At 29.9% G+C, this 24,472-nt stretch overlaps 1 protein-coding gene across 1 annotated transcript in view; it reads right to left on the bottom strand.

Moving 5' to 3' along the window:
• Window positions 1–23,986, bottom strand: part of LOC106474197 (serine/arginine-rich splicing factor 1-like) — a 38,085-nt gene extending 14,099 nt beyond the window's left edge. The window contains exons 1-2 of the mRNA XM_013934888.2: window positions 23,698–23,986; window positions 3,545–3,708 (exon numbers count right to left, since the gene is read on the bottom strand). Of these exons, the coding sequence (XP_013790342.1) occupies window positions 3,545–3,708; window positions 23,698–23,864 (331 nt within the window). The 5' untranslated portion in view covers window positions 23,865–23,986. The remainder of the gene's footprint in view (window positions 1–3,544; window positions 3,709–23,697) is intronic.
• Window positions 23,987–24,472: the final 486 nt, after the last annotated feature.

Below are 24,472 nucleotides of genomic sequence, written 5' to 3'. Positions count from 1 at the left end.
GTAAATTCCAGAGAACAACATTTCATCATGTGCTTTCCTTATCATCCTATGATTTGTCAAATGTGAATAACATGGTACTGAAATTGACACCTTTGACTAGGATTGGCTAAAAGTTTTACAATTTAGGTTTAACATGCCCAGACACAGTTTTATAAAGAAAACAGACTAGAAAAAAGGTTTAGATACCAACCTATGAGGATCTACCTCATAGCTTGTTATAGTTTTCATGCTATGACTTTTAATACAGTAAGCCTACCTTCTTGAAATTTTCCAGATTATCAGTAAACTTTATAAGTCTTTCATACCCAAAAATATCAGATTTTGTTTATTAAGTTTTAAGATTTTTTAAGCAGTATTTTTCTTGAGCATTTTTTCTTTTCAAATATTGACTATCCAACATGCAAAGTAATTTTGATTTTAAAATTCAAAATACTTTTGTACATCAGAAAATTTTCAAATTTCACATGCAAAATCTTTATAACATCCAGATAATTATCAAACATTTTTTTAGAAAAAACAATATTCTATCTGTTATTTTGACTACGCATCTCTATATGGGTTTGGTCGATTTGACCGACCTCATAACCACCACATAAAATTAGGAAATAGATATAAATTATGCATTTTTCCTTCTAGAATGACTACAAATTAAAACACAAAAACACAAATGTTTAGTCTAAATAGCTTAAATCTCATAACATTATACATATATATATATATATATATATATTTATTTATTTATTTTATTGACCTTTCAGCCAAGCCTGATTAACATTACAGAAGTTGCAACGATTTGGCGCACATGCACTCACATTATCTTATCCACGACTATGAAACTGGCCTTTAAAATGTGACCTGTCTTGGCTGTGTTCTAGTGGACCAGTATTTTCTAAATACAGTCACATTTCAATTATAATACATTATATATGTTTATACATTATTACTATTTACAAATAAGTTCTTAAATTTCATTTATTTTTCTTAAAACATAGAACAGTAAATGAAGTATAACAAACAGTTATCTCTTCTAGTTATGAACTTTGTACTCGTTTGTTGCTTGCCATAAGTTTCTAAGCCTCATCAAATCTCTGATAGGTTGTTTAGGCAGAGTATTCATAATGAATCTAAGTTTCAAATTGACAGTATTTGCCTGTAATAGAAACCTACGTATGTATAGGATGACGTATCGAAAGATTCAAGCCTTATCAAATTTTGTATATATGCATTTTGAAATAACACAAAATCATAAATTAGTATATAAATACAACAGAATTCCACTACAATTTATCAAGTTCAGTAACTATGCTGTATATGAGTATAAAAAAATATGTCTTACTTTACCACTTGGAATCTAGCATGAAAAGAGTTTCCTGTGCAAGTAGTTCACAGAGGCTGAGAAAACAACCATGGGGACATTCTTAGCTTTCGATTGGTTATACACACACATCATTGGGCAAAGTAGGTGTACATAAGGAAGAGGAAGTCTTTTCAAAAATGGAAGAGGTGGGCAGAGCCACCTTGGTTGATTCAATAAATATTAATATCTCAGAAAATGTTCTTATTTTACATTCCAGCTTGTAAGTTTTGGTAATATGAGTATCTTATTCATAAGAAACTATAGACTTTGTATTTGTACATCAAAAGCATCTAATTTGAACCAGTGCTGCATTCAACATACCATGTAACACACAACAAAAATCAATATTTAGGATTATTTTTTTAATTTACTTTTAAGTTAAGAAATTAACTAATGTATAATACTAAAATCTGAACTATAATCAAGAATTCGATACCAAACTTAGTGACATCTGTTCATAAAATAGAAGTTCAATAAAATTTTAAATGCAAGTCTCCAAATATGATGACATGGCCTTTGACTTGTGACAGTATAAAGATGCATGTCGGTAGGGTTAACATGCTCTCTTCCACTTGCAGAAAGTAAACATGTAGTGTACACTGTAAAAAAATTCTCACTGACACTGAAGTGCTCCCCACCTCCTTTCTTTGAGGTTATCAAATTTATCTCCGAAACCCTCGAAAATCTCACTGGGGGACCATATTGAAAACCCTAGGCATATCCATATCATAACTTTTAATGTGGCATGTTATCTTCATGAAATTTTGCAAACTTTAAGTAAACATTACAAGACTTTTATACAAAAAAAAAATCTGATGTTTTTAATTAAGTATTTTTACCAGATTTCTCCATGAATATATGAAGTCAGTGTTGACTAGCCTGAGTTCAAGAGCATTTTTCATGTTAACATTAAAAATACTTTATTTAAAATTTCTAAAACCTCCTAAATGAATGTCAAACATTTTTTTCCAGTAAAACCTTTATATTTTATCTCAACATTCTGACAACGACTAGTGTTGCTGCTGAGGACACCCCAAGAATGCCCATTCATGTGTGTAGTGATAAGTGTGATATGCTAAAAGATGGGAAAGGAAAATAAAACATCAAAAATTAACTTTTTGTGTAAAAGTAAAAACTTACAATTTAGAATTTAACAGAAAAAAATCAAGATTATTCGATGATAAATTAAAAGGTATGTACATTTTTCTATTTTTAATTTTAAATATTTCATTGTACGATAAGTTGATGATAATACTTGAAATATTCAGAATCTGAATACTACTAACTAATATACAAAAATAACAAATCTTTAATTAAAATACATAATTAAAATAATCTCATTCTTGTGTGCAAAATACATAATCTTTAACAAAATCTTACCAATTGTTATGGAGATACATTAAACAAGCTCAGAGTTATATATATATTGTTGCACTGTGTATCATTCCCCATACGAGCTCATTGAATTATGCCCTATCTCTGTAGGATTAACTAGTATGCATATTTTCAGATATTACCAATTACCTTATACATTAAGTTAAAATCTGTCAAAAGAACAGTAGTATTTACACAATTCAGTAAGTTAAAACTTCCTCTTTCTTATTAATGATGTTATAGAAAATGTCACACAGAATTACTGGCAATTTATGAAAGAGAAGATGCGATAGGTGGACGTGACAAGTGAATCTCACTTACTAGTTTATATCTCCATAAACAAATATAGAAGGCTATAAAATGTAGACTATGCTTTAGTAGTATCTACTATGGTGAGTAATATACATTAAACTTAGAACAGCACAGAGGGATGATAAAAAATAAAAATGGGCAAGTAGGGACAAACAAACATCAAAGTGAGATTGAGAATTTATTTAAACATTTTCTTATGATATTAAGAAGTTAATACTTATATAATATTCAAATTTAATTTATTAACTATGTTTTGTACCAAGTTTATTCACTGACAAAGATTCAGTACAAAAAATAGAAATTATGGTTGAATATGATTAAAGATAACATTAGGTAGCATTTTTGTTTAAGAGTTAAGACATAATTAAAAAAATTTTTTGATCATTTGGAATTAAACTCGCAATTTGAAAACAACAGACACAAAAATCCAGATTGATTTCACATGCGGAAACGTTTGCATATATGAAATTACAAATATAACTTAGCAATAAAAAAATTTACCAGTTACAATGACCCTATACTGTGATCTTCGGGCAGGTGGCCCTCTTCCACGCCCTCGGGGTTGAAATCCCCTTCCTGGAGCAGTTCCTCGAGGAAATTCCACCCTCAACCTATATCCATCGTAGTCATATCCATCACGTGCATTTACAGCATCTTCAGCATCTCTATACAAAAGATTACATGATAAATTTTAACAATGTGAAATAAATTCTACACTTACAGGAACACAAAGTTTACATGTGCAGGAACCAAGTAAAGCTTGCCAACTTTCCCAAAGGATAAGTTTATAGCATCTAATTTATAAAAAATATGTTTTGAACTGCCTAAGAAAACTTCACTGTAATTGAATCATAGAAGTGGTGTATTATAGAACAGCAATATGAATGCCACAAGGATGTGACATGGAATCTGGTATGTTCAGAACTGAAACTAATAGAAGTTGCTGTAGAGAATGTCCCACTGATTAATTGTGTTTTTACTGAATCCTATTATTCTGTTACTACAGTATGCACTATCTTCAAAATAATCTCACTAGTATGCTTATTTCAAATGTTACCAATTTCCTTGCACATTACGGTTAAAATCAGTCAGAAAAGTTAATAATTTAAAATATATTTAGTTTTTAAATTAATGAAACAAGTTAAAATTTGGTTTTCTAAGAAGCATTACATTTACATGTGACAAGTTTTCTGTGAAAAAGGAAATTTTATTTATTCAATTAAACCTGGACTGGAATCTAAAAGTAATTTACAAATACAAAAAAGTTTCTTATTTGTACATGAAATTTCCTAACAATTAAAATCAATGCAAAAACTATGTTCCAAAGATAGTGCATGTGTATTTACAGTTTCATTAATTGAAATGTTTTCAACATATGAGCATATTATTAATGTGTTACTTTAAGAAAAATTATAATTGTCTAATGTACAATTGAAATTATGATTTTAACAAATTTTTTAAGTCTGCATGTTATGCAAGAATTTTTAACACGTTTATTTTTAATAACACTTTTCAAGAATTGTTTTAACAGACACACTCATAAAATCTTAAAACTTGTATTGAACCACCACTCAGTCAATGGGTTTTAAACCCATTGCCAGGTTCATGCTACAACAGAGTGGGGTTACACAGAGCTCCTTAGGTCATTCACACAAAGTTCAGATCATAATATGTATAAAAAAAACTAGTTCAATTCCTCAGAAAATGTACATATATACAATAAGTTTTAAAAAATAAATGTCAAAATTTTTTATAAATTTTCATACATATACACACTAAGTTTTAAAAAATATATGTTAAAACATTTTTATACCTTTTCATACATATACAATAAGTTTTAAAAAATATATGTTACATTTTTTTTATACCTTTTCATACATACATGCTTGTACAAAACATGATTTCTAAAATTACATACAAAATTCATTTTTGTCTTCAATAAGAGACACTTTCATAAAGGAAAACAAACCTCTATTTTAATGTTGCTGGTATTATGTTTTACACCAAATTGACACTGGGTAATGGCAGTAATGAATTCACTTAACAGACCTTCCCATTAGAAAAATTGCAAAAGGGATATATAACAGACCCTGCCAGCAGTTAGTGGACTGATGTTGCATCTCTATTCTTTGTTTAGAAAATTGAACAACAAAAGTTAATCTGTATTGAGTGAATTGTACTTTTTCTATCAACAAAACAGTTTCACTGGCTAAACAGAGACATGTTCACAGCGTGCCTCTAAACTATGAGAACCTCCAATCAATACATCAGTCCTTGCAGCCTCAAGTCATGCAGAAAGTAGTTCACAAACTTTCTAAATCTCTTCTTGATAGTCTCAATTAGCTAATATCTAATTTTGTAATTTAAACCTTAAAATACTGATTTAGTTTCTCAGTTACAAATATATGATATCTATATACAACAATATATTTTGAAAGTGTCTTAATACTGTGCACAACATCACTAGTCAAGGTCCATTAAAATTAAAACATTGGAGTCTAGCAACAAACAGAGTCACACGAAGTTACCTGTAAACTTGTATGCATAAAAAACACAACAGTTGATTGTGTGGCCAATGCCATGACAAATAATAACATGATCTACACTCAAAAGTATTTCTTAGCAAGAATAAAATGACCAGTACTAGGTCCAAAACAGTGGGTGTGACAGATATGACAAGGTCTCTAACAATCCCTCACAAAACTCATTTTGCAGGCATTTCTGAGCATCAGTTTGATGGCACCCATCAAAGATGGACTGACTTAATGTAGTTTAATTTTTTTAGAAATGACTATGCTACTACAGCTATTGTATAAAATGTTGGCCTGAGTACAAAATACATTGACAACTCTATAATGTAACAGATCATAGATAATGTTTGTTTGTTAAACTTTTCAGAAAGCTACATAATGGTTATCTGTGCAGCTGTCATTAATTTTCAAGTAACAAGACAAGAAGGAAGACAGCTAGTCAATACAACAACCCCATGGGCTACTCTTTATTAATGAATTATGGGAATTATCATCTCATTATAACACCCCCTTAAATAAGAGGGCAAGCATGTTTGGCAATGGATTTCGATCCCATAAACCAGAAGTTATAAGTCAAGCACCTTAACCACCACTGAAGATACTGTATGATCAAGCAATTATTAAATTCATGTGTAGAGCACACTAGTACAAGACAACAAAGGGTATCTTTGATCTCCATGTACATGATATCTCCATTAAAAGTCAATAAACATGTGTTAGAGGTTTTATGAATGCACACTTTTGTTTTTAAACATACTATTTCTCTGACTTCAAATCACTCCAAGATTCATTTCAAATTAAAAAGGGACTACCAACTTTATTTCTTTTGCTTGTACATATCATGATTTGAGGAACATTGTACTAATCAATTAATTAGGCCATCAACTTATCTGTTAACAAATACCCCCTAATCACCCAGATTTACTCATTTGCCACTGGCTTGTGCCCTATAAAATTGCATTTAGCTTTATAAATCTGACAATGATTATAGCTAATTTTTCTCAGCAGAATTGGGTGTTTTCAGTAAAAAGTCATTAACAATTACTTCCCAATGAGTACATAAATACTAAGAAATATATAAGCATTCTGTTAGCATTATTATTTTTAGTATGTTAAAACAGTGCATTTTGAGCTTTTAGAGAGATAAATAGATTTTTTTAAACCAAATTTTGCAAAATTGGATAACTCATACACTGAAATAAAAAAAACATTACTGTAAGCTCACAAAACTTGTATATACAAGTTTCTATTTCACTAAATACAGAAGTCCTAAATATTTGTAAGTGCACCTTGCTTTATGTTTGTCTTTTTCACTATGTTAGTATATTTCACTGTATATTACCTTCACAAGTTCATTTTCTATGCAACCAGTATTTTTATCTGTAAATCTGTTTGACCTCATATATGAATAGAGATAAGTAAGTACTTTCAAGCAAGAAATTAGCTCTCTCTATGTGGGTTTGGTTGTTTTGATCAATCTTGTAACCACTAGGTGTAACAAAAGAAAATTTGGCAAACATTTTAGTTACCATTACAAACTTGTTCTACACAAAAATCTGATTTTTTAATAAAATGTTTTTACTAGATTTGTCATTGGTCTTACAAAGTCTTTACTAAACAAAAAGTGATATTTATGCCAAGAGTGACAGACCTTTTCATCTTACAGTTTATGTTTCATTTCTATAACCCTAGTCTAGGACCTTATAAATGAATATCTTTTGCTATTTTTTTGTAAAACTTTGTTTTTTTTATTTCTTATTTTCTCACCCCTACCATTAACTGTAGTGAATCCATCAAAATACATTAAAATGAAAATTGGAAAAATATGAAATATAATCCAAAATCTTTTTTCTTAGAATTATTGCAGATCTTAACAGACATTTATAATTACTTACCCTAACAGCTTCAAACTTTTTAACATTTGCTTTTATTTACTTTTCTAATTTGATTGTATTTTGAACCCTCTCTATGAAAAAAGCAATTAAACTTCAGCAAAAAGCTTAGAGTAAACAAACAGATCAAGTTTTATCATGTGACCTCAAACCAGTGATGAAAAATTATTTTTTCATTTACATTTTATTATCTAACCTAATAAGTATCTAATTTTTACATATTAGTTAGTTTGTTAAATATATATAATAATAAATAAAAAATACATAAAAAAACAGGAAACTTAACCCTTCTAATACGAGTGGGTGGATTCCACCCAGTCTATATTCCCTAAAGCATCCATAAAGCAGTTATACTGTAACTTATTAAAATGTACACGCATCTTCACAAAATTTTGCAATTACCAGTACACATTACAAGTACACAAAGTATCAGATTTTTATTAAATTTAATTAATCATTTGCTTGTGCATTTTTTATTTTTGAATGTTGACTATCCAATATGTGAAGTAATTTTGATTTGTAGATAAAAAAAATACTTCTATGCATTAGAAAATTGTCAAATTTCACATTCAAAATCTCTATAACCCCCTAATATCCTTCAGATAATTATCAAAGGTTTTTAAAAAAAACAAAAAACTATATGTTATCTGTTATGTTCACTATTGTATCTGTATTGGTTTGGTCCATTTGACTGACCTTGTAACCACCATAAAAATAGGAAATATATATAAATTATCTTTTTATCATTCTATAATTACAAAATTATACCACAAAACTACAAATGTTTAGTCTACATAGCTTAAACCTCACAACATTTTACATATATAAAAATTTATTATTTTTATTTTATTGACCTTTTCTTAGTGCCTGACTAGCATTATAGAAGTTAAGTGACAAGGCACTTGTGCATTCATGTTGCCGTTTCTAATAATATAAAACTGGCTTTTACAAAGTGACCTGTCTTCGATGTGTTCTAGTGGACCAGTATTTTTTAAATACAGTCACATTTCAGTTATAATACATTATATATATATATATATATATATATATATATATATTCATCATAACTATTTATAAACGTAGAACAGTAAATGAAGTGTAGCAAACAATTATCTGTTCTAGTTACGAACTTTGTATTCGTTTGTTGCTTGCTATAAGTTGCTAAGCCTTATCAAATTTTGCATGTGGAGGATGTAAAATAATTTTTTTAGGTTGTATATATGCATTTTAAAGTAACACAAAATCATAAATTACTATATAAATACCACAGAATTACACTAACTTATCAAGTTCAGTAACTATGCTGTATTTGGGAATAAAAAATATGAATTTTTCAAGCTCACTAATGACTTAATTTACCACTTGGAATCAACCATGAAAATGAATTTCCCATGTAAATACTTTGCAGAGGTTCAGAGCTTTTGATTGGTTATTCACACATCATAGACAGAAGTAGGAGTACAGAAGCAAGTATTTCCAAAAATGGAAAGAGGTGGCCAATGTGCTTGATTCACCAAATGTAGTAATATCTCAGCAAATAGAAAAGATAGGAGGTTCTTGTTTTATATTCTAGATTGTCAATATTGGTAATGTGAGTTCCTATTTCATAAAAATCTATAGACTTTGTATTTGGACATCACAAACATCTAATCTGAACTAATGCTGCATTCAACATATCACGTGACACACAAAAATCAATATTCAAGATTTTGTTTAATATTTACTATTAAATTAAGAAATTAACTAATATACGATACTAAAATCTAAATTATAATCTACAATTTGATAACAAACTTATTGACATACATTCATAAAATAGTACTTCAATAAAATTTTGAATGTAAGTCTACAAATGTGATGACATGGCCTTTGACTTGTGACCATAGAAAAACCCATCACATCCGTCTCGGTATGGATAAGAAATACCTTAGACATAGACCTATTTCTATTTGAGAAAATACATCAAATTATTCTTATTGCTTTCAAATACACATTTTAGAACACAAAAAACATTAGCTACTAGGATAAAATGTTCCAAAACTAATATTAATTTAATTAGCTTTCTAGTTTAGCTGCAAATAGTTTTAAAAAAATTATATTTGCTGCTCAGAACTGAACACAACAATTGCAGACAATGAATCTCAAGAAAATTATCCATTAGCTATATAAAAGGAAAGAAACAATCATATAGACTTGTATGCTTTTTTTTTAATCAGTTATATACATGTCCAATAGCAGTGTCAAAAAGAATTATAGACATTTCTCACATGATATAGGATATGGGTAGGGCATGTCATTGTTGTTTGAAGAAGTAGTGTTATCTCAGTAAAGAAAAAAGGTTGGATGTTCAAATTTTATATTCTGGCTAGTCAACATTTATAGTATATAAATTTCTAATTAGCTAGACACTGAAATAGATATAAGGGTAGAAAGAGAATCTAAAATGGGAAATTTAGAGTACAGAATACTGTTATAATGTAGTGTTATATTTAGAGTACAGAATACTGTTATAAGTAGTGTTATATTTCATGAACATAATGAAGTAAAACACTATCCAGAATTTTATAAATTATGTTTTATAACAACATCACATTAAAGAAATTTCATAAAACCCTAACACTTCCAACAAATGAATCTTTTATTCTTCAACAATGAAGGCACATGATTCTGCCATTACCCTTAAAGGAGACGTTTCCACCTATGGAAAACATTAGGATCGTATCTCTAACCAACTATACCTTAGTAATATCTATACTGAGTAATTTACGTTAAACTCAGAATAGCATAGAGAGGTGAGGAAAAATTTAAAAACAGTCAAGTCCGAACAAACAAATGTCATTTTACACATGAGGGGGAGATTGAGTATATATATATTTAAGTATTTCCTTTCAAATGTAAAATATTAAAACTTATATAATATAAACATTTGATTTAAGAACTATGTTTTGGCGCCAAATTTTTCAATACACATTAATAAAGTAGCTTAATTAAACTTTGAAAATAATTCTGCATAAGGTCTTGACATGCACACTTTCACCTACTCATAGTAACAGTTAATAGGCACAAGATTTCACATATAAATATGCATGCATAGGGTAATAAGTAATAAACCTCTGAAATCACAAATGCTCAAATGTTCAGTTCCCCTGGTGACATTATTGAAATTTTATCAAGGAAACATTTTTAGTTGTTTGTGTTAAAATTACATTTTGCAGGTCCAATAAATTACATCATGCCCTGTTAAAGTCATTAACCTCTGACATCAATGTGCAAAAGTAATTGAATTAACCAAACCTGTTTTTAGTTTTCCATAGAACTGTTTTCTCTCTCTATGAATAGTTTAATCCTAAAAAAATGCACATACTAATAGTGGTTAGCCTTCTGATCTGTAATGATATCACTGTTCAGTGATGTAAGGTGCTCAATGGATGCTAATTTGTAAAACCATGTGGATCACTTAAAGTTAAAAATTGTTTGACAAAAATAAAAACAAGAAATACATTAAACTATTAACCCTCTCATTATGGGTAGGTCAAAGTTCATGCCAACTTTTCAGAGTTACATTTAAAATTTTATTAAACTACATTATAATCATTGTATATGAATAGACTTGACATCAAAACACACATAATAAATAAGGCTTTAATACTATATATGTTTAAAGTTATTAATTTTATAATGAAATATTTAAAAATCCTCAATCTCCCCTAATATGAGAATTGTGATATTTGCTTTTAGGTCTTCCCTCTTCTTCAATTCATTTACCACCCCTTTGAGAAGTACAGAATCTAATGTAAATTACTCATTACAATATAGTTGTTCCTCAGGCAAAACATAATTCTTATAATCTTTAATTTTATTTACTTACGGAGCTATAGACTACACCACCTGTCACATCCTCTCGTTTACAAATTACCAATAGTTCTCTCTGACACCGAATACTAGAATATTCATAATCAATAGAAAGCCAAAGCTTTAATCTATCAAATGACATATAACACATTATTTTCTGTACTGAAAATTGTCAATTCTGCTTCCAGTTCAAACTTTATTCCCGCAGGAAACATTTCAAAAAGCTTAGCTAAATATTTAAAGGAGATTATTGTATCGTTAGAAAGTGAAGAAAATGATAGTTATAGGACATTGTTTGCTTTATGTGTGTTAGTATTTTGTATTCTTAGGTGCATTATTTAATTAAATGAAATTATTAAGTGTAGTAGTGCTATTAGTATAAAAAATTAGGCTTAAATTTCATGGACAGTAGGCGGCAAAAAATTAGAGGACGCAGGTAAGTACTACATTTCTTGTTTTTCATTGCTATTTTTTGAATTTATTATTATAAAAGTAATTAAAATGTAAAAATTAGAAACTTAGGTTAGATTAGGTAAGTTAATGAAAAATTATAAAAATTCTTCATAAGACAGTCACGAGCAGCTCGTGCACTACACAATTCGATATGGTAACTTGAGCTAAATGCTCACCAAATGATTTACAACTTGTGTGGTGGGATTATTAGACACAGTTCAAAGAGCAACAAAACAATAAAATTAAGAATAAACAAATGTAGACTTGCAAACTGTAAGCTATTTAGGATAAACAACCATAGTTCCACATTACAATTCTAGAAAGGAAAATAGGGTAATTTAGACATTTGAATTTCTTTTATGGTGGTTACGAAAAAAGAGAAAATAACAACTAAAATATGAAGTTTTCTTGAAAAAAAAAACATATGGTATTTATTTAGGAGGTTTTAGAGATTATGCAAATGAAATTTAACAATTTTCATATGAAGAGAAGTTTTTAATTTTAACACGAAAATCACTTTGCACTCAGAGTAGGCAACACATTTGACTCCATATATTCATTGAAAGGATTCTAATGAAAACACTTCATTAAAAAACCTGATTTTTGTGTACAAGACTCATAATGTTTTCTGAAATCTTACCAAATTCTATGAAGATACACCTACCATATTAAAAGGTATAGTATGGAAACTCGGATGGTTAGTTTGTGGATACAAACTCGGTCACATTGACCATGCCCTTAGCGAGAGGGTTAACTTTATAATCTTGCAAGCAGCATTTAGTAAACTATACAACATGCTAATTTCAGTGATGGGTAAAGTACTGAAAATATTTACTTCAGTAAAAGTACTGTTTAGAAAATATTCACTCGAGTAAAAAGTAAAAGTACCTGTTGTTATTGACTACTTAAGTAAAAGTAAAATGTAACTAATTTATACAGTACTTAAATAGCAATAAAGTAAAAAGTATCAACAAAAAAACAAGTAATGATATCATTATTAAAAATAGCTGACATTCGATTTAAATTCACAAGTAAAAGGCACTACCAAATATAAACTCAACAAACTTTTATTTTTATTAAACAATCATTATTATTGTTCAGCTCTTCACACACACTCCACTTATTATTTAGCTTCAGCAGCAACTGATTTTCAAAGTTTCTACTAGACAGATTAGCTCGTCTCAGTGTGAACAAAAGCCATGCAGAACTAAACAAATGCTCACATGCTGCAACTTCCCCCTACTGTTTTCAGTGAAAATAAGTCTTTCTAATAAGTTATCTACTTATACTCCATTACATTTCTTTTATAAAACTGTCGTTACATTTGAAAAAAATTGGAGAAAATCACACTGGTTGCCATGGTGATAAGTTTTGTTTACATCAATCAGAGAACACCTACTCTTTCAAATAAAACAATCACAAGTGGTATTTCCTGTGCTGCTAAGCAGGGAAAAACACAGCCATTTTACATCTAGCTTTGACTGTGATATCTTCATCCCACTGTGACCATTATGTCTGACACAAATAATCATCCATGGCCTTCTTTTTTTAGAGTACTTAAATAACATTAAGTCCCAGAAAAGTTACTTATGCAGTGCAACAAAATAATGTTACTCTTTATTCTCCAACTCTGATGCTAACTATGTGCACTCGTGCATAAAATAGAAGTGCAATCAAAGTCACAAATGAAAGGAACTGAAAAGACAAACTTTAAAAAAATTAAACCTATATATATATATTTACTATTACATAAGTCTAAATCTTACTCCATCTAATGTATTCAGTCACATTTAAACTTTTACAGCTTTTTTTTTTATTATTAAACCATTTGATGTGGTACCATAAAGATTTCAATCAAGGTCCAAGGCTTATACAAAAACTAAAGGAAGTGCCTGAAAATAAAGAAATGGATAATATATTCTCAAGGGATGATAGGCAAAAATACAGGTTTTCTTAGGGATGAGCAGACAAATGCAAAATCGACAAGTGGGTTGTTTTGTTTACAGACAAAATGACACTGGACAACAAAAAAATTGTTACTGGAGAAAACTCAAGTGATTCAGGGTAGTTTGATGATGCTGACTTTAAAAGTGTAGTCAGAATTTGTCCATTACCTCTAGATTTTGAATTATTGTAATATCTCAGTATTTTATCAGCACTATGTGAAATACCATGCAATCAACTCTGTACAATAGAATTATGCTGTGAAATTAAATTTACGTGGACAGTTTAACATTTAAAAAGTATACATTTTTGATAACTTCAAACATCGACTGTATTGTATTGGTGTAAAGTTACAAATATATTGTTATATTGTTTAGTTTGGCCTGAATATACAGAGACATTAGTCATGCAAAAATAAAAGTCAGTTAGATTATCTTTGGGCTCACACCTTATCATGGGAACTGGAAATGGCATACTGTGTCAAGCCAGATGTGCAAACTGTACAACACACATGTGGAGTCCAATATTTTTCTTGGTCACGAATTTTACACCAAAAATAGTGGTAGTAAGCTACCTTTACCATATGTGTTATGTTTTCCTTCATGAAACTGTAATATATTTTCCACAAATGTAGTAGAAACCATTTGGATGATTTTTGCACTTTTGGACTTTACTTAAACTGGAGGCAGCCAGCATTTCAACAGATTTTCTGAAAGATGTAAAAGAATTTGTGTTTATAGAACTAGAGCTTAGTAGATTAAAGAGTTTTGCAGAATTTGATTATATTGTGGGTATGAGGTGAGGAAGAAGATTGTACATTATATTGACTCTGTTCAGAGTGAGGAAAAGTGACCAACTGAGTGAGAAAGAGGCATCTAACCCCGCCCCTTTTATGCTTTGTTGAGGGACTTCTCAAATCTTCTAGTAAACTGAGCACTTGAAGGTGTTGGGATCCCAGGCAGTGCAGATGAGCATGAGAATGAAGCAAAAGTGGTGCAATTTATTACAATTATATTGAGAACAAATAGCATACATGCAAGAATGTATAACCTGCATTCTTTGATAAGTTTCTTTCATGTTCACAGCATGAGCAACAAGAATCGATGGCTTAGTGTTTTCATTGTGCAAAAGTAAAGCTTTCAGACTCACTTTAGATGAGTCGATAAAAAGTCTCCATTCTTGAAGATGATGCTCAGTACCTGATTTTTTCATTAAAGCATCAACATTTGTATATAAATACAGTATCTTGCATGCTGCCTTCCAGGAATTACTAAATTCCATTGCTGTAAATGAGAGCCAAGAAGTTCCCCATGCTGCTTTGATAAGAGACAAATTACAAATGAGATCATTAGCTCTTCTTGTGCGATCAGGTGAGGCAGTTTATATAGAGGTGCCACAGGTATAGAATTACTAGATGACAATGATTCATTGTATTTGCAGGATAACTCTTCTGTTTTCTAATTTGCTGGTGGATGTAACAATGGAAGGCTATCCCCATGAGGTACTGGTTTCATTTCAGATGCAATATCTGGATATTTAATGTGAACTTACCCAAGATGTGAAGAAATCAGACTGGCATCACTTTATTTATGGGAAGTTTTCTCTCTAAAGTGTATTGATTCTCTTGTAAGTGTTTCTGTGTATTTGAAAAATGTACATAATCATTTTAACTATTGTAACGGGCTCGGTCGAATTGACTGTGTTTGTGACCCAAATTGATTTTTACAGTTTCCATATTATAAATTATAATATATTTTGTGTATCTTCACAAAATTTTGCAAGCTTTCAGTAATTATTAAGAGCCATTTTTTTTAATGAAGTATTTTCACTAAATATTTTCCGTGAATAAATGGAGTCGGTGTTGATTGCTTCAAGTGCAAAGTGGTTTTCATGTTAGGATTAAAAATACATTTCTTCATCTGAAAAATGTCAAATTTCATTTGCATAAAACTTTCTAAATAAATTTAAATATTTTTTCTCTGTTAAACTGTTTTATTTGTTATTTTCCCTACTCTATACAAGGTTGGTCAATTTGACCTCATAACCAAAATTAAAATTTACGTTAAATCTTCTACTTCTTGGAGGAGGGGGGATAAAACAGAGAAAAGGGGATGCCTAGAGGAAATTAAGGATTTTTTTTTAAGTATTGCCATACATAATTATGAACTTAAAACTCATTTACTAGCAAAGTTTGGGTTATTAGCTACATTTTTATGCCAGAATTTATTCAAATACCATGATAAGAGAGTAGTTTAATTAAAGTTTGAATGAAACTTGCTCAAACCTTGTAACGTGCACAGAAAGAGTTAAATCCTTTAATGTTATGTTTTCTTAAACCTATGCCTGGAAATGTTTGGCTGCATGGCAAAAGTTGGCTATCACTAAATCTGTACAAATAATACAGAAATAGATAAAGTTTGGGGTATAGATTCCAAACTGTCTCAAGATAAAAAGTATCACAGGAGTAGATAAAATACAATGTTGATGAGGATGACAGTATCCAGTTGACTTTTTACAAGGTATGTAGATCCTAAGAAGCTATAGCACATAAAGCAAATGATTCTATCAAATTGCAAGGCCCCTATATCTGGTACAAAAAATGCAAAGAAACTAAATACTATAGTTGATGTCATGACTATAGTATACATCAAAGTTCAAAATTGGTATACCATTAGCTAACAGTTTGATAGCATTTGGAACAAGGCATATATTAGTTATTGTGTCATAAAAGTGGTCAAGGTAATCTCAGAGTTAGTATTTTTTTGTTATATGCATATACTAAAGTCTAACTGTGAACGATGATAATATAGTATATCAAGTCTGAATTTTCAAAGTTTTGGGGACATAGGCCCTAGGCTTATAGTTAGAGCTGGGCAAATTGTAAACCTGTACATAGGTCAAATAAGCTATTTAACAAAAAAAAAAGGTTTAAATAAGACAATCTTGTCTTGCAACTCTCTCTTGAAGATGACGTAATATCAAAACGTGTAGTCAACTTTTTAGTTGTCAAAGATTGACCTTAATTAAAATGTTTTTAATTGTGTACCTATTTTAACATAGTGTGTTATTTTTTCATTTGATAAGATAAAGTTGTGGCTATCAAAAGTCTTATTTTACAAAATAAATTGATGTTATTCTAATCTTTGTTTTACTTTAAATTTAGAATATTCAAAATACTAGGTTTTTACTTTGGCTGATCAGTTATTTGCGTAATGAAAAATTATTTACGATTGTTTCCCTTGGTTACAGACCATTTGAGTAATTATGTAGTTGTAGGTATAATACATAAGGCTCCAAAATTATCATATTATTGTAACAAACTTATGAACATGTAAAATAATACTAAATTGTCTGAATACAGCATTATTGCAATAGGTGACTTGTAATTTCTACACAAATGCATGATCTTTAGACTGATGTATCCAGTGTTTCTTATACCACTACACATGTGCATAGTGTTCAGCATTAGGCACTGCAGGTGATCTATTACTGATTTCAGTAATCTTAATTGGAAGTTAACTACTTTGGTATAATATGTTAAAAACAAAATTAGTTGTTAATGTACAAAAATGCCAATTTTGAGAAAGCATATATTAAACTGCAAATTGTGAAAGGTTAAAGTGACCACTGAATTAATTATTTTAATATGTTTTCTAAACTTCCATCTGTATCAACAATTACCATCATAAAAGCTTTGGTGTTTTTATGTTTATAAAGTTGTTCATTGTTATTTTGAAATTTTTCAGGTGATTAATTTGCAAAACAAAATCTCAAAACACTGGTAATTCAAGATTTCTTTGGTATTATTAAATGTTTTTTTATAATACTTTGAATTTTCACCTTATGAATCATTTTAATATCTGGAGAGAGGACGTTTAGTATCATTATCATTTCTTGCCAAATAGTAAACTTTCTACTCTTTGGTTTTCTAGTATGGGAATGAGTTTATTTTCTATGAGTTATATCTTATCACACTGTAACAAAACTGACCAGAATAGTTTTTATAGTTTTATCACATGAAAACTGAGAACAATTATGCATTAATGAAGAATGTTTATTTAATAAATAGTTTACTAAATTTAGATATCCTAGTTCTGTGTAACGATGTTATACTTTTCTTTGAAACAATATTTAAATGAATTGTTTACTGAGTAATAAATATCCCAGTCTTAAGTAACAGTCCTTTACTCTTTTTACTCAACTCTGAGTGGTTGCGAACAAAATGTTGAATCTTTTGAGAAATAAAAATCAATCAGGTGTATGGGAACATTTTAGCTGGTGGAGAAACTGTCATAATGAATATGTGAAACATTGCTGAAATTTAACAACAATGCCACAAACATGCAAAACCAGGTACAACTTCTTCAAAGTGCTGCATTTCGGGATATATATCAGAGCACTATGGTTAAGAATCCAGCAACAACAATGACTTAACTGAATCATTGTCTTCATCACAATCATCAAGTATCAGCAACATTAGTAAAGTACTGTAAGTTTCACATCTCTACAACAATCACTGAAAAGATAGTTAAATATACAAGTCTTTAGCAGCTAAAGCTATGTATCCTAAGTAGATCATAAAACAGGAAAAGGTAACATAGCTATTAGTAAACTACTTAGCTAAGGGTTTGTGAACAGGGTAATGACCAGTACCTTGGTTTGAGTGTTCATTTCGTAAACCATCCCACACTGCAGAGTTATAGCTCAGGCTGTTATTCATTGTCTAGAAAGTTGGAATATCTTCAATAAGATTGAAGTAATTGTATCAAACAATGCTTCCATCTGTGTGAAATCTGTTAGTAACATAGATTGAAGGTTAATGCTATGGTTTGGCCATACCTTGAACTTAGTTATCAAGAATGAACTAAACACAGGAATGGACCAAGCGATTGAATGATATTCTATGTTGGTTGACTATTTCCATTTAAGTGTTATTGCCAAACATTGTGTGATAAACAAGCAAAAATAGTTTGGTTTATCAGTATACAAGCTGATTCTCTGTTGTGAGACTAGATAGAACAGCATTTACACAATGTTGAAGAGAATTGTACAGCACCAACAACCCATATGTGCAGCACTAATGGTGTTGGATATACCAGAGTCAGAGTTAGAAATGAGTAATGTGGAAAGCAGATTGAAATGTATACTTTGTCTTAGTTCTTATAATTAGAAATAAATTATATATATATTAATTTTTATGTTGTGTTATTTTGTGTATGTGTTATGTTTGTAACACCAGATACAACACTTAAGACCTCAATATTGTTGTGAACTTGCTTATAAACATGTTAAACAATGTTGAATTATCTGGAATAATGGGTCTGAAACAGTGTACACAGTATTCTTGTGGGTAGTTACTGATACATGAATATATATTTTACCTCTCTGAATTTTAAACAAGGAAGTTGCCCTGCATGTATGACACATTTTTATGTTCAAAGTTTAGGATTTAAAAAGTAACAATTCTTAATTATTGTGCCTGAAATCTGAAGATGGGGTTTTCCTCTGGCTTTTACCACTTGATAAAATTGTTGAGTCACAAATTATGATGTGAATTTTATATGTTAATTCTAAATATATTTAAACAGTTTTAAGTCAAAAATATTTTAGAATTAAATTTGTGATTTTCTGACACTTTTTTTAATATAATTCATGATGAAAAAATATATTTTCAATTCTACACAGCTGCAGATAACAATAGGAAACAACAACAAAACATTTTTTCTCTGCTACTTCAACTGTTTTGATTAATGATGCTGATTCTGAAAATAATGTTGAAAATTATTGATCACCTCTAGTTTTTGAGTTATGATATTTATTGAAAATTACATAGAGTTCATATCATGAGTCTATGAAAACATAAATTATACCAACCTGATTTTCATTCTGCAGATATGTATGTGGTAATTATGCTCATTTACCACTAAGTAAGTCAAACCTATTGTACTATTATCTATAGTTTAATGTTACATAAATTATACCAACCTGCTTTTGATTCTCCAAGTACTCTTATGGCTTACTTTGTTTAGCAAGTTGTACAATGCAAACATGTTTTCTTGATTTGTTTTCAAACAAAGAAAACTAGCTTTCCACCTTCAGACTACACTGTCAAGAGCATTTTGCTCTATCCTTTTGTTATCGAGCATGTTGTATTCAGAACATACTGAATTATTTCCTTTGAGACTGACTTCAGAATTGTTTCTGGCTTTTCTGTATTTGTCACATTGCAAAACAAATATTTATGTGGTCAAGTCTATCATTTGTTTTAACATTATGCTTGGCCATCTAGTTCTGTTGTTTGTTAAATTCAGCAATATATATTAAAATAAGTTGTTGATAACTGACATTAAGTACATAGTCATGCTGAATTGTACTCCAGTTTGCTTTCAGTCATTTAACATTGACAAAACAGCAATGAGGCTGCCTTGTATTTTCACAATTAAATCAGATGAAAGATCCTTGTATTAACAGTTCAAATCATTTAGCTTTTTCAGAACACAAATTGTTGATCTTGTCATTTGGTACTGAGGAAATGTTTTATAAATCCACTGCCGTTATCACCCTGTGCTTCTTCCCTATGAGTATCAGATGAGCTGGTGTCACTCTCTTCATCACCAGTCAATTCTGTGGAGCTTCTCTTTCATCAAATATATTTGTTTCTGTTGTCTGATGCGAGTCTTTGTCAATGTGTATTTGTAGACCTGACGTTTGAAAATGATAATCATTAATTTTGAATACATTGTATTCTAAGAAAATCATGGATTATTGGTTATAGACTTCATTATGATTTATTTTCACAAATCAGTTGATTAAAGTTAATATTTGTAAAAACCGTGATGTGATATGTATTTATTATTACATAACAGGAAGTAGAATTCTGGCATAGGTGTTCTACCATATATGTATGTAATTAACTTGGAAATAACTAATAAAAAAAAAATATTATTCTGATTTATTTTTTTTCTATCAAATCTAGATTGATCTTGATGTGTTGTATGTTTCTAAAGTGTTCTTTTGAGTATATTCAATCTATTATCTATGTTTTTCAGGGTCATGTATTTCTCAGTAAAGAGTCAGACAATGACAGTGCCCATTGTTGAATTCTCCCTTAGTTTATCCTCAACAAAATGAATTCCAACACATCACAGTCCATAATTATACATACCCAGCTAATAATTAACCAATTGATAAGTAATAAATTAGAAAATAATTTTAAATTCACTTTTTAAATAAAACCACTTTTGGATGCAGTCATTTTGATACATACAATGTCAGCAAGAGACCCCATGTAGATCTTAAAATATATATATATATATATAGTTTAATGTACATAAGTTATACCAACCTGCTTTTCATTCTGCAGATAATCTGTATGTGGTAATTATGCTGATTTACCACTAAGTAAGTGAAACCTATTGTACTATTATCTATAGTTTAATGTTGCATAAATTATACCAACCTGCTTTTCATTCTGCAGATAATCTGTATGTGGTAATTATGCTCATTTACCACTAAGTAAGTCAAACCTATTGTACTATTATCTATAGTTTAATGTTGCATAAATTATACCAACCTGATTTTTATTCTGCAGATATGTATGTGGTAATTATGCTCATTTACCATCAAATAAGTCAAATCTATTATACTAATATCTATAATTTAATTTTACACAAAAATCAGAGAATTTATTGGATGAGACGTTTGGATAATTTACTAAACTTCAATGAAATTACCTCTTATATTTCTTTTCTCAAGAGGAAATAAGAGAGATTAACCAATCACTGTAAAATAACCACTCCATTCTTGGAATCATCCTAATATGCTTCTTCTGAAACCTTTCTAATAAGTGAGTATCTTTTCTTAGATAAGGAGATCAAGACTGAACACGTCCCAAATAAGGCACGAGACTGTATGTAAATATACCATGTTCTTAAAATAGCTTCTTATCCAATAGGAAAATTCAGTTTCCACTTTTAGCAAAGAGCATTTGTATGTTATTTTCACTTACTATTTTAAGATTTCACACAATGTCATTGGACGTAAATATTCTAATAAACTATTGACTATCACACCATAACTAGGATAGAGATATGGCTAGCTTTGAGTAGATTGTATGAGTCTGTTCTACACAAAAATTAGATGTGTTACAAAAGAATTTGTACCCAGGATGTGCGTGTGTGCAAATTGATGATATCACTATGTCTGAGAAGTTAAGAGTTCTAGGTGATGTTCATACAAAGAATAAAAAATTTTTCAATTGCATAGTTTGTGTATTTTATTTGCATAGTCTCTAGAACCTCTGAAATTCATATCTACAGTTGTTTCATTGTTCCTGTATGTGGAATTTATGCTCCTTTACCACTGAATGTGCAGTATTCTGATGATTTTAAGATAAGACAACACAAGTTAACAATAAAGAAAACAGGCTAGGCTAGGTGTTGGCAACATTTTCCTATTGGGTTCCACTTATCAATATACAAAACTTGAGACCCTCTGCACATGTCACCATTGTTTTTTAGATTTAGGTTACAATATTATAATTTTATGATATGTATAATATGATTACTTAGTTAGAAGTTCCTAATAATGTTTAAATATGGTATATAAACAATGCAATATAGTAGTAGTTGTAAATTAATTTTTTTTCCAAAAGAATTAAGCTTTTTGCCTTTTTTTTTTCTTCTGTGAATTAGCATGCCCCACAAAATCTTTGTGTGTGTCACAGGATGGCCCACATGCCTTGGCTAGGCCCATGTTAAGACAGTTTAATTTTTATAAAAGCTTGAATGACTTAAGGAATGAACTGCTACCAGCAGTAGTTAACATGAACACTCTACAGAAGTTTAAAAGAAAACTGAGTAATTTCCTGAAATATAAAAAGTTGTTCTGAATTTTAAATTTTTCCAAAAGTGGGTGTGCGAGGACAGCCTTAAAAGGACCAAATGGTCTCTTGTCCAAAAGCTATGTTATGCTAAATTGTGTGTGTGTAAAAGAGAGAGAGGATGTTATATATACATAATTATATGCAGTTTTTCCTTATCTGTCACCAGCAAATAGATTGTTTCTGCTATTTTGCCTATTCACTATACTGTGATTAGTCAATGAGTATGGTCTCATAGATACAGCAAGTAGCAGGAGATACTTCAACTTGGCATCTCTCTTCGTATGCTTCAATTTACGTGTATACAATGTATTTTCTTCTTTAGAAGTTCAATAAGTGATCCATACAACTTAAGATAAAAGCAAAAAATATATATACATGAAATTCAAAACAGGAGTCAAACCTCTGCATTAAGGCCAAAACAATAAATCAAAGCTCTACATCAAAACCATAAACAATTGTCAAGTCTACTTTATATATAATAAATACCAGGTTAAAAAATACATTTACTAATAAACACTTTACCCCAGGATGTGTGGGTATCACTTTTACATTTCATCTTATATGCAATTTCAGAAGTCACAATACATACACATTACACTTACTGTGTACATATATTAGAACATATATTAATAATAATAGTGGAAGTACTTGAATTATCTGCAATGGTTAAATTAAAAATTAACCACTTTAAAGCTTATGTAATAAAACCATTACTGCTCTTTCCAAACAATACTTAGTTTGTATTGACAGCTCACTACTGCTTTATTACAAAAAACATATACTACCATGTTTCACGTTCCTCACTTAAAAAACTAAACACACCTATCATTTTACCTAGTCCTACAGTTTTACACTCATGCTAAGGTAAAGGCTTTTTTTTTTTTACTGTACTTTAGCATCTGTAATGTTAATTCTAATTTGGTGTAGTTTAACCAAATTTGACATGAAACCAAAACGTAAAATTATAATTCGAATTTATATTTACGTGGCTTTATTAACAAATGTGTGTGTATTACTAATAATTAATATACTATTTAATAATGATATTACAATAAACATTTTATTAGGCCTAACTTTTAAGCCTAATAAACTACCAACCTAGCATCTTCAAATTCTACGAAAGCAAATGGGGGACCTCGCCTGTTCTTTAAATCAATGAAATTTATTTTTCCAAATTTGTAAAACAAGTCTTCTATATCTTTGCTTCGAATGTCAGGAGGAAGGTTACCAACGTAGATTCTGCTATCGTTATTACGGTACGACATTTTGAATATTTTAGAAAAATCTAAACAAGTTAAAGCTTAACAAAATTCTTAACCGTAACACACTCGCTGTCTTTGCTAATCGTTTTCACATTCACGAGAAATTGCCAGACTTTTACTGCGTCTTCCGATTACTTCCGAAGTAGCACAAGTAAATCCGAATGTGAAGAATTGTGGGTTGATAGAAGATTGTTAAGAGAAACGTTTTCAGCAAATGATGGTACGAAGCGTCAATTTCATAGCCAATCAAAATTTTCAATTTTGACTGCAAAACAAGCGGCAGATCAATGGAAAGACGTTCGTTAAGCGTGGTAACATAGGTATCTGTCACGTGTGGGAAACTTCAGTAAGACTGTAACACAGTATTTGCACTGGATACATTCTGTGGCTCGAGCGTACAACTTACAACAGCTATTTCTTAACTTTTAGTTTACACAGGTAGGTTCGGTTTAACTTATATTTATATGTAACCCAAGTACAGATCGCTAACTTTGAGTTAATTGCTTTTTAAATTAATATTTTACACTCATACTTACTACTTGCGTTAATTTTGATTTTTCTTAAAGTTAATTTAACTAAGTTAATTTAATTTAAATTGGAGGCCTCATATT

This window comes from Limulus polyphemus, unplaced genomic scaffold (genome assembly GCF_000517525.1).
Source record: "Limulus polyphemus unplaced genomic scaffold, Limulus_polyphemus-2.1.2 Scaffold6941, whole genome shotgun sequence".
Lineage (NCBI taxonomy): Eukaryota > Metazoa > Arthropoda > Merostomata > Xiphosura > Limulidae > Limulus > Limulus polyphemus.
The sequence above is the reverse complement of the archived record's forward strand: the minus strand, read 5'-3'. Positions and strand labels throughout refer to the sequence as shown.